The 12982-nt window shown below is 40.1% G+C and overlaps 1 protein-coding gene across 1 annotated transcript in view; it reads right to left on the bottom strand.

Moving 5' to 3' along the window:
* Nucleotides 1-12551, bottom strand: part of elovl6 (ELOVL fatty acid elongase 6) — a 42372-nt gene extending 29821 nt beyond the window's left edge. The window contains exon 1 of the mRNA XM_015950563.3: nucleotides 12287-12551. Within this exon, the coding sequence (XP_015806049.1) occupies nucleotides 12287-12372 (86 nt within the window). The 5' untranslated portion in view covers nucleotides 12373-12551. The remainder of the gene's footprint in view (nucleotides 1-12286) is intronic.
* Nucleotides 12552-12982: the final 431 nt, after the last annotated feature.

The raw sequence follows: 12982 nt of genomic DNA on the forward strand, positions 1-12982 counted from the left end.
AATCTGGCACATAGCAAAAGAATACACACATTTGTATTGAAATTTTATGAAAAAAGTCCTGTCCGGCTGTAAAACAATCAGAATTGATGTCCGAGTACAGAAGACAATCCTTACAGCAAGCCGCGCCAGAAGCCCAAGAGATGATAACGGCAAGACCCCAGGCCTGCCTCCTCCAGGGCAGGCCAAGCTTGGAACTCAGTGGTCCGGGACCCAAGGGCACCCAAACCTCGACAGAGCCCAGGGATCTGGACCCCACCAGGCAGCCGCTGGGAGCGAGCAGACATATCCCAAAAATGTTCATCCCCAAACTGGCAGACGGAGGCACCACCCACTGGCAGGAAATGTGGCAGGGGGAGGTTAGATAAGGATGTTGTAGCACCACAAGATGTCCCAGGAGAAGGAAAGAGTCCAAGACCCTATCTGACATATAAGGTCACAAACACAAATATACAATAATGTACGTCATACACCCACTCACTCTCCCCATTCACACCTTACTCGCTCTGGTCCTGGTCCTGCTGCAGAGGACTCAACCATTCCTGTACACCAGAGCTAGTCCCTTTCTTACCAAGGTAATGATGAGTAGGCATCCCCACCAAACGCAGAGCAAAGCGACCCATCACCGTAAGTTGCTTGTTAACACAAATAATCATCCAATCTCACGGCATCATTTCAATTCATTTAGACCTGTGGTGAAGGTGACTTCTAACTGAGCATCAGAAAAAGGTAAAAGGTGATTTAAGGGGCTCAGAATGTGGCATGGCTGTTGCTGCCACACGGACTGGTCTGAGTATTTCAAAACCTGCTGATCTACTGGATTTTTCACCCACAGTGAGTCTAGGGTGTACAGAGAATGGACTGAAAAAAGAGAAATTATTCAGTGAGCAGCAGATGAGTGAACAAAAATGCCTTGTTGATGTCAGAAGGCAGAGGTGGTTAGACAGACTGGTTTGAGATAATAGAAGCACATCTGTAGCTCACATAACCACTAGCTAAGATCAAGGTCTGCACAATACGATCAATAAAAGTATAATGCATTAAACCTCATAGTAGATGGGCTACAGCAGAATAAAGGCCACGCCTAGTCCCATTACTGGCAGCTATGAACAGGAAACTGAGACTACAATTCACATAAGATCACCAAAACTCGACAATAAAAAAGTGGGTGGAGGTACAATAATTTGGGAGCCATTTCTTGGTGAATTTTGAAACCCTTAGTATTAACTGAGCATAGTTTAAACACCATATACTACCATGGCTACTTTGAACAGGAAGTGCAAAATCATGTCACAATACTCTAATCATCTTAAACTGGTTCCCTGAATATGATAAAAGTCCAGCGGTATCCACGGATTCCAGATCTCAATTGGGTCAAGAACCTTTGGGGTGTTATGGAACAGGAGATTCACCTGATGGACATGGAGCCAACAAATCAGCAGCAACTGTGTGATGATGTCATGTCTGTATGGACAGAAACTTCTAATAAAATGCTTCCACCATATTGAATCAATGTCATTAAGAATTAAAGTAATTCTCAAGACAGGAGAGTCAAACCAGTTACTAGGAATGTGTCCATAATAACGCACCCAGTGAGTGTCGGTGTCATTTCAAAGAAGTGCAACAAGTTCTGTTAAAAACAACCAAAATGATACGTATTACTGGCTTCTTCTACTTAACAGACTGCCTCAGGAGAGTTAAAACAGAGTCAAGGTGCTCTCGGACTAATTAAGTAATGTGAAACTTAAAGGAAGGACAGTTATCTCATGAACACATCAAGTCCCAGAAACAGTAGCTGAGCTAAAGGCCCAAACCCACAAGGATACTTAATGAGATAAGATACGTCAAAACGATCACACATCTTGGCATAAAAGAAAACCAGTCTAGTCTCTGAGCAAAACAACAAAGTTAAATACCTCCTAATGTACGCAAAAAAATATAACAAAGAAAATTCTGATCATAATAAAAATCTCATTCTTGGTTCAATGACTTTGAGATTCTGCTTTGCTTGTTTTCAGGTCATAGCTTCCAGAAATACAGCAATGTACCTGTGGTTAGGGCTGTCGCGGTTGAGGAATTCCCCCTGCGGTGATTCAGGGTGGCTTAATATTGTGGTGTGCGATATTATTGCAGCACTTTTTTTTATTGCAGTAGTATCTAAACATAATGTTTACACATTTAAAAAAGGTTAAAAATTGCCGTGCCTTCTTTTATAACACTTTACTGAATGCAGATCAAAGGGCAGTAACAACACAGATCGCAGTAACGATTGTTTCTCCGACAGTCAGAGTCCGACTGAACTTAAAAACAAAAAAATTCAGAAGGTTAAACTTTTAAATGCAAATTTGGCTGCAGCATCTATCAAATAAGAAACAAGTCCCCATTTTGTTTAGCTGTTTAAAATCAAGCATAAAAAATTACATGTACCGGGCGCGGGGCACTATCACTTTCACCTTCACACACACGAATGACGGTGATTTATAGCCCGGTCACGTCCTTGTTACCCACTAGGGTTGTCACGGTATGAAAATTTAACCTCACGGTTATTGTGACCAAAATTATCACGGTTTTCGGTATTATCGCGGTATTTTTTAAACGGTGTTGCATATGTTCAGAAAGCATTGATAGTCCTGTTCTACACAAACTGAAATAGTTCTGAAAAGGTTTAACAGTGTTTATTAAACCTAAAATAACACAAAGCCTTAGCAAAAGTGCAACTTTTCACAAGTAAAGGAACAAATAGCTTCTTTTTCTGGAACTTGTTACAGTAGTCAGTGCAGGTTTAAATTATACAAATCCAAACATTCGAAACATAAACAATATGTAAACAAATCAAATAAACACCACTTGTTTTCTCATATACTTGTTTTCTTCATTATCAAAATGAAAATCTAAAACTCCAGTCCACACTTGACTTGAGCGCTGTACAAGTCAACCTTAAAAAAATATGTATTTAAAATAAATAGCCACTTTAAACAAATTACTAAAATAACTACTACACTATGTAATCAAATCCAAATGTTCAAGTATAAATGGCATTGAATAAGTAAACAAATCAATGACAAGGAACTAATTGTATATTTCTCTTCATCATCAACAAATAAGATGCTTCATCCAGCAACAGGGTGTCCGTGACACGGTTTAAATGCTGGCAGAGGACGCTGCGGCTGCAGTATATAGTGACTCGTTGCATTCTCCCTCAACCAAAAGTCCTCACGTCATGCATTTAAGCTAAAACGCTAATGTTAACTTACCTTGCACTGGCTGTAGAGACGTGGGTGATGGTCACGCAGATGTGCCATTCGATTCGAAGTGTTGCTGCCTTTTGCAGACACTTGTTTCCTGCACGTTCTGCAAACGGGATAGCCGTCTTCTATTAACTGTCCCTCAGCATTTTTCAGAAATCCAAAATATGCCCATACTTCCGATTTAGTCTTCTTTGAGGGCTGATGGATGTCCTGGGCGCTGCCGTCTCCTCCTTCGGCCATTATTTCAGCTTCAAAGTTTTGGTGCCGTTGCAAAGTAAACAGTGCGTGTGCGCGCCGCGGGAACTTCAGCTGAAGCGACGGTGGCTGGTAAGGGTCACCACACCGAAACCGCGGCCACGGTAAACCCACCGAGATAATTTAGTTTTTTAAAAACTGGACGGTTATTTTTATTGTCAACTTTTTTACCGGGGTTTACCGCTATACCGGTTACCGTGACAACCCTATTACCCACAAGGAAAACCAGCATGATAACTATATACGGTTTGAGAGAGGATCTGAGAGAGGTGGCAACATTTCCAGCAACACTGAAAACCCTCTCGGATGGTGCGCTCCTTGCACTTTACGCACACGTACTTGCGTGCGACTGGCGAGCAAAGGGAATCTCTCCCGGTTGTTGCTCCACCATGTCAGGGGGTTTCTTTAGGGTGGATGCATTCCTCCTGCAGGTAGCGAGTGAGCTCCAGCTCGGCTCAAACTCTCTTCGGGACGGTTGCAGAAGCAGTGCTTGTCCGGGACTTCAGCAGGTCTCCGAGCATTTATTATTATTTTTTTGCCGCTGGTGGCAGCTCTGTCTCGGCCAAGGACTCTGGCTGTGCAGCAGCTGACGTACTGAAAACCAAAGTGCTCCCAAAGGAGCGAAGTAACGTTTCGTTTCGATACCAGTGCAGCCATCCTTCTCAACATGCATCATTGAGTTGAATCACGTTCAGTAATCGCGGTGGCCCATGATGCAGCGCGGTGGGCTTCTTCATATTGCGATATTTCATTTTTGCGGTTACCGTGACAGCCCTACCTGTGGTCATTTATTAGTCACCTTTTTTTGGGCCTGCTCAAAAACTGGCAATAGGGACTAAACCTAATATTAAATTCATTAACATAAAATTCAGCTCCATGTTTAGTGTACTGTTACACTATTGGATGATCCGATGATCCGATCCAATCACTTAATTTTCAAATGATCTGAATCGAGTGGAAAAGATCTGATTTATAGAAAGAAAACTATCTTTTTTAATAGCGGCTCTCAAGATAAAAATCACAAGGCGCTTCACAAGAACAAAAACAATTTAAATATAAAAAGATGTCAAAAAATGATTGAAAATATGTTTGAACTTAGAAAAAAATATCAATTGTGATTAAAAAACTATAAGGAAAGGGAGAGAGAAAAATTAATAGGAAAGAGGGAAATCAGTGGATCCATGGAAAGGCAGAATAAGAGCAGAATATGGAGAGGGTGGTTACAAAGGTCACGCAAAAGCCAGCCTGAACAGGTAAGTCTTCAGCTGTTTTTTAAAGGAGACCACTGAGTCCACTCATCTCAGGCTCAGGGGGCCACAGCAGCAAATGATCCGTCACCTTTGGTCTTTAGCCTGGTGCGCTGCACAACCAGTAGGTTTAGATCACTGGACCTCAGGGACCTGCTGGGGGTGTAGGGACTGAGAAGATCACCAATGTATGATGGTGCTTGTCCATGTAAGGCCCTATAGACCAGAACCAGGATCTTGAAAAGAACCCTGAAGTTAATTGGCAGACAGTGAAGCTGGAAGAGAAGCGAGGTGATGTGGGTGTGTTTGGAGGACTTGGTCAGAAGCCGAGCACAGGCATTCTGAACCACCTGTAGACGGTTCAGGGAGGTTCTGCTCAGACATGTGAAAAGCGAGTTAAAATAGTCTAAGCGTGAGGAGATGAAGGTGTGGATACCAACATTATTTAACATTATAAAACAATAAACACAACTTTCTAAATGCATCCAGAGATAGCAATTTTCTAATGGAAAACAATGGCTTAGATTTAATTTCAAAAAGTTCCTCTACATCAATATTTTTTAGTTTTTGAACAACAAAATTGTAATGTCTATCAATTTAAGGCAGGTAGTGATTCAGACATCATAACATGCTCTCCAAAGTAGGGTTGTCACGGTAACCGGTGTAGCGGTAAATCACGGTAAAAAAGTAGACAATAATAATAACCGTCTTGTTTTTTAAAAAATATATTATCTCTGTGGATTACCGTGGCTGCGGTGTAGGCGCGGTGACTCTTACCAGCCACCGTATCATCTGCTGAAGTTGCCGGCGGCACATGCGCACTTTGTTGTTTACGACCAAAACTTTCTTGAAGCTAAAGCTGAAATAACGGCCAAAGGAGGAGACGGCAGCGCTAAGGACATTTATTATCCCTCAAAGAAGACAAAGTGGGAAGTATGCGCATTTCTTGGATATTTGAAGAATGCCGAGGGACAGCTGATAGAAGACAGCTATATCCTGCTTGCAGCACGTGCAGAAAAAGTGTCTGTGAAAGGCAGCAACGCTTCAAATCTCATGACACATCTGCGTGACCATCACCCACAACTCTACAGTCAATGCAAGGCAAGCTAACGTTAGAGTTTTAGCTAAAATGTGTGATCCGAGGATTTGGGTTGAGGGAGAATGCAACAAGTCGCTATATAAAGCAGCCGCAGCGCCGCTACCTGCATATAAACCGTGTCGCGGACACCCCCATGTTGAAATGACGCTATGCATTACGGGGCTCCCAGGGGCAGATAAGAGTTGGTCTCTCTCCGAGAATAATTATGAATTCAATGATTACTCCCTGATGACATTTTCCCAAATCTGCAAAGCTCACTGGAAGGACACAAACCGAGGACAATATTTTCCTGATATAGGGATTATTACTCAAGTAAGGGTAAAAAAGTATCTGATTAAAAGGCTACTTGAGTACTGAGTATCATCTGATCTAATATTTTTAAAATGATGACATCAAACAGACATAAAATAAGAAGTTATGGGCAAATATTGGTATTTTAAAGACTAAAGGGGAAATGTGTAAACAAATAAACAACATAATTACAAAATAACACATTTTAGGCAAAATTTAGACACAAACTGAGGACAATATTTTCCTGATATACAGGGTTTATTTAGTTGTCTGAAAATGTAACACGTTTAAAAAAATAACGTGATAATACCGAAAACCGTGATAATTTTGGTCACAATAACTATGAGGTTAAATTTTCACACCGTGACAACCCTACTCCCAAGGAAACCTTATTTTAATGCTTTGGTGAAGTATAGGATTGGGGCTTCCAACAATGTGATCAGAACACCCCAGTTACAATTCAAACCAAACATTAAAATAAATGATACATTATACTGTCTTCAGTTACTTAAGTCTAGAGAAATCATTTTGCAAGTCAGAGAAATGCAAACCATACTTTTGAGATTTACCGTTCTCTAAGAACTGCTAAAGAGTAATCAATAATTGACAAACAGATGGAAATTAAAATAAATTTCCTCAAAGTTTAATACTACCCCAGAGAGGCTTTTTCGGACGTGTTGAATAAATCACTAAATTGTTTCAAAGAGTGGTACATTTTATGCATTTATTTCCTTCATTTCTTTCCACCTGGATACCTTTTTTCAACATTTATTCTAAGACCTGACCCTTGCGCTATAAAAATGTCACGGTTACTTTCTCTGTCTATATTAAAAATGGAATAAACAACCAATCACATTCCATTTTTCTGTGGTTTTTGCCCTGAGGGCCATGAGCACTGGCTCAGTCTGGCTACTATAAGAACAGCATTGAGAGGACGGCACAGATCAGCTGCAATCTGATTGGTTAACACGCTGTCAGCAGACATCAGATGATGAATGTTATTGGTCTGCAGTCAGTACCAGGGCATGGACAGCTCCAGCACACTGCTACCATGCTGTCTCCTTCTTTCTAACTGACACGCAGGCATGTTTCAATGAATGAGAAGAAAACTTCTAATGGTGCCTCCTAAAACTGAATTTCTTAACAATTTGACTGAAATGTGACTGTTTCCTACAGTCAACTCAAACTAATGATGAAACAGTCATGATTAAAAACTCACATGTGCTGCTATTTTAGAATTCCGCTGTATACTTAATGAAGCTCACGCTAGCTCAATGCATGACTCAGTTTGTTGTGCTTTGAGGCATTTTCTCATCAACCTGACATGGACCTGGACAGCTAGTACCCTCAAGTGAGCCCATGCAAAAGAACGATTGAATAGACCCGAACATGACCTACATAATAAACGACTCACTGCACACAACCACAAGGCAATATTTACTTAACAGCAAAAGAGACTGTAAAACATCAATGTGTAATAATGTTGGAGGTTGTGCAAAACTGCACAAGCACCAACCTGAGAAAACGGTGACACAACACAAATGTATTTTTAGCTGGAATCATGAGCAATCGATTATTCAAACACAGTTTATCTATGTAAGCTTGTCTAATGAGATTATTTAGTAATAAGTTAAAGTTTAAACTGATCCTTTTTTTTTTTTTTTGCTAAAACCAGCAATTTTAGAGTGAATGAATCAGTCACAAAAAAAAGATATATTATTGACAGTGCTATTAACTTTTCAATTAAAACTATTCTGTAATCTGCACCGATAATATGTAGGTTAAACTACGCTGTTGGATCATGTCACTTTCTATGAGTTTTCTCCCTTGGTGTATTTTTAGAAATGCATAAATTCTGGTTTTGGGGACCAATACGAATTTCTTGCATGGCTTCTGATTTAGGCAAATTCCAGTTAATTTTCAATAACTATATTTTACAGAACTCCGCCCACCCCCACACACACACATACCCAATATTTATCTGGAGGATATTTTATTGGTAGTCTGAATGAGTGCTTAGTGACTGCAAGCTCAAATACCAGGAACAATGTTATTCACGCAGTAGCAAAAGATTTTGCCCTGCAGGTTGGTCTAGTCACCATCTGTTGTACCCTTACCAAGTCTAACATTGGCCCAAACAATGTTGGGTCTGGCCAATCACAGAGCTGGATGGTTGTAGAGAGATGTTTGGCAGGCTTAGAACCAGAGCTGTGACAGAAAAAAATCTACAAAGATGGTGTTGCTTGAAAAGGCTTTAGCATCAACTTTGGACCATTTAGACTTGGGCTTAAAGTGACAGTGTGTATTTTTCCTGGTGATGGGGGGGGTAGTACGTACCAAAACCATTGCAAACAAGCTGTATTCTTGTGTTGGAGTAAGACCTTACCAACAGATGCCCATTAGGGTCAAAAAGCCCCAGGGAGTACAAACTTCAGCAAAATGACAAGTACATCAGATTCCTTTTCATCACTGGCAAAGAGTGAAGAGATAAATGTGTAAAACAATGTTTATGAATGGTAAAAATTTTAACCATTTGTTACAAGTCAGTAAATGCATTTTGTCCTCAAGGGCTCCCCTAGAAGGAAACATGGTATCTAATATGGCGTTGCCCAGACCTAGACCCGCTCCCGTGTATTTTAGACCTAATTTTTATGGTTATATGTTACGAAGCCGCCAATATTTTCCAACAACTAGGCATCATTTCATAAATTTTCAACAACATTTTCATTAATATTTACAGAGATTAAAGCTGCTTTCCGGACTTTTCCTCTTTCAGAAATTATGTATGATTTGTCAGAAATCTGTAAAAGTGATTAACTTATCATGTACTGTGATATAATTTAAGCAATACGTCTTTTTTTTTTTTTTTTTGCTAAGCACGTCCCCTGCCCGGCAGAGCTCCGTGCAATAGGAAACTGAGTGCCGACCAGAACTAACCAATATCGTTAGACAACCGCTTATTTGCTTCAGATTTAAGGAATGCCTCGGCTGATGCAGAGTTGATGAACTTTTCACGGACAAGAAAGTCTCTAAAATATAAATATATGAAAGCACAACATGACATGAGAATAATACTCATAAAAACGTGTTTTAGCTCTGTTTGTCGGCTACAGAAGCACATTTATAAGCAGAAACGAGTAGTCGCCATCTTAAAATAACAGAGGAACAGCGGTTTTGTGCAATATGCTTGTCAGCCACTAGAAGGTGCCATTGGATAAGAGAAATACTCCGGAAAGAAGCTTTAACAGTAAAAACTACACATTCTCACTTTAAGAGGTACTTGAGTTAAGTCTAATTTTGTTGACGAAATACTTTTGTTTTTAGTGAAAAATGAATTTTTGTGGACTAAAACAAAAACTAAAAAATATAAGTGTATAAATATAAAATTATGATGAATATTGATCTAAAGTTTCTTTGATGAATAAAAGAAGACACCGGGAATTGATAGTAACAAACATCCTATCAAAAAATTAAAAATATGGGAGTACGGGAAAAATACCAATCAGCTAATGGAACTGGCGGGACTAAATGAGAAAATAACCAATCAGAGTCCGGAGTTGGCGCTATTTGAATAAGCTACCGGTAACCGCAGCCATATATTGATGTCTATGCCGGTAACAGTTGAACAATTTATGTCTAAAAGGAGAAAATGTCCACGGCAGGGAGGAAAAGCATTAGATGTAACAATCTGAAAAGTATTCACTTGGTGAGTACACATCTGGGGTTTACTCTGGTTTAAAAAGTGTTACTGTGGTAGCAGCAAGCAAGGGTGGGAGAGGAGTAGATTTCTGCTGCTGTAGCTCAGCTAGAGCCAAACCGACGGAATGGCACATCTGATTGTTTAATTGCTTTTCATTCTTCTTTTTGTGGCACTTTTATGGCTGATATTAGCAGTGTTCGGTGTTCTAGCTGTGTTTTGGGGAGAAAAAATAAACATTCAGGCAGCCCACTTTGGTAAAATAGTGACGGGACAACTCCAAAAAATACACCTGAATTCAATCAGAATGTTTAGTTTCTAATTGGCCAATCACTGATGATCATGGTGAATATTATGGAACTCAAAAGTGTTCTAAAATAAATAAATAAATAACTCGACATGAGACATGCATGTACATCAATAGATACTAGATAATTAAATTTTGAAATACAGATGTTAAGTAAAACAATCTACGCTTAATATTATGCAATTTTTCATCTTTCTTTTAAAATGTGCTAACTTCCAGAAGCAGTTTTTACCCAATAATACAAATTATTTTTGAGGCGCTTTCATTGAATTGTGTCAGCTTTTGTACACAATGTCCTTTTCCTTATTTCATAACATTTTTCAGAAGGCTGATTTATTTTACACAATGATACTTTTCAGCAGAATGTCTTAATCTGTCCATCAAAACAGTGGGCGTGGCCTGCTAAACCTTGGCTAATCTTTAAACATCGTTTAGTTTCCCTGGATATCGGCTCGTCTAATGCAGGCCCAATTCCATACTTTGTGACTGATTGCTTATGTCTGATTGAATGAGCAGCCAATCATAAACTAGCTCTGCCCTTTTTGTCTTGATGGACAGACTAAGGCCTAGTCCACACGTAGCCGGGTTTTTAAAAAAAAAAACAAATATCCGCCCCTCCAAAAACTTGTATCCACACCACCTCGTTTAAAAAAAAAACTCTGTCCACACGTACCCGGATAAATACGTTGTTAAGGACATGCCAGACCTGTAGGCAGCAGTACTTCCCCCGTTCTTAACCTCGTCCTTCGTCTGTGGTCTTCCGCAAGGAGCAGTAATTCCACTTGCAAAAACAAACAAGCAAAAAGCGCTTGGACAATTGATAAAGCGAGTGCAGCTCTGAGGGCATCCATGCTGTCGGCTAGTGTAAACACAGGTCGCACACGTGATGTCAGCATTTTTTTGTCGCGGAAAGTGACGTTGCGGACCTTAAAACTCCGGTTTTGTCTGTCCACACGCAGACACCCAAAACGGAGAAAACGCAGATCTTCACTTTGGCCGGAGTTTTTAAAAAGATTCGTTTTCGTGTGAAAAAACTCCGTTTTCGTGTGGATGACAGGCCAAAACGTAGAAAAATATCTACGTTTTGGCAGATCTGCGGCTACGTGTGGACAGGGCCTAAGACATTCTACTGAAAAGTGTCATTATATAATAAATTAGCTATCAGGGAAAAAAAACATTATAGACTTTGTGAAAAGGAATATTATAAAAACTGAATGAATTACATAAAAATGGCTGAATAATCATTTGCATTATTGGGGAAAAAATCACCTCTGAAATCGTGTTTTATATTAATAAGCACATTTTAATAGAAGAATGAAAAACTGTCATAACATTTAGCTTAGACTTTTACATAACATTCAGTTTCACAATTTCATTGTCAGATTGCACAATTCTGTAGCTTTTATTTATGCAGATACTTATTTTATAAAGTATGTATTTATTTTTAACCCTTTGCAGTTCCACCGAATATTGATTGAGTTAAATCTCCAATCTATTCATGCACTCTTAATTATATGATCATTATTCAATAAACAACTCCTAAAATTCATCTAACTAGATTTTGAATACTTATACTATGTATATTATGTATATTTAAACATGTATAGGTAAATTTACTATTGAAAATTAAATATTCTGTAATCCTGAATGTATTTAAAGATATTTTCCCATCCCAAGCCTGTTTTAGAAAGGACAAAAGCAAGAATTGTGTGTGGCAGTGTGCCTGCATATGGCAGACCGGGCTTAATAAACCACTGGCCCAGTGACTGGGGTGGACGAGGCAGATGGAGGATGGATGACCTTTAGAAAACCAGGCTGGTGCCCACAGAATGAATCACAGGACGTCAAGGACAAATCCTAACCGAGAAGGATGCAGCTGCAGATTTACCAAAGTGTGGCAGAGTCCTGCTAAAGGGCCCGAGAGGAGATTAGTTTCTGTTTTAGGAATCAGCATGGTGTTCAGTAATTTGCAGATGATGATGGTGAGCCTGCTATATAACAGGATACTGCCCGCTTTAATCCCGTTGAGCAAAGCTGATGCCCTGTCGAAGCCTCCACTTCTAATTTAGCAGGACGACGACGCGATTTACTCGAGTGGAATTTAAAAAACGAGGCGCTAACGTTGAAAAGCACAACTAGCCTCACCAGTTCTCCTGCATCCATCGGATGGCTTCTTCCTCGTTGAACTGCCTCTCGAACTCGTATTCCTGCAGAGACACCGACACCGACATGTTGGGCGAGCTGAGAGTTCTCCCTTCACGCCGCTGGAACAAGATGAGAACCGGGCGAGGGTGTGTTTCTGTTTTGTCTGCTCTTTTATCAGCCGTTCACTCGCATCGCTCGCGCCCGCCGCTGCCAGTGTCTGGAGCTCGCGCCGCTGGCGGTCCCCCACTGCCCTCCCTCCTTTGCCGCCGACCGGCCCAGCCTCCAGCTTCCTGGCAGTGGTGGACTCCGGGTCCTAACGCCGTCGGGTTCACGCTCTAGTCACTGCACTGACCAGTTCTCTTCTGTTTACTGTTGAACTCGTTCTTCTTCATGCTGAACATAAAGATGAGAAAACTAGTTTCAGCCTAACAAGGTGCACAGCTAGAGCAACAAATAAACAATATTCAGTGTGTGAAACGTATTTTAACACAGAGAAATGCAGTGAAGTAGTGAAGTACAAAGTACTTAATTACTGTACTTAAGTACATGTTTTCTCTATCTGTAGTTAAGTAATCTTGAGGCCTACTTTATACTTTTACTTTACTACATTTTAAAGCAGTTATCTGTACTTTCTACTCCACTTCATTTTTCTAAAGTACTTTAATTTCTGTTATGCCAACCTCCACCCCATACCCC

This window comes from Nothobranchius furzeri, chromosome 1 (genome assembly GCF_043380555.1).
Source record: "Nothobranchius furzeri strain GRZ-AD chromosome 1, NfurGRZ-RIMD1, whole genome shotgun sequence".
Classification (NCBI taxonomy): Eukaryota; Metazoa; Chordata; class Actinopteri; order Cyprinodontiformes; family Nothobranchiidae; genus Nothobranchius; species Nothobranchius furzeri.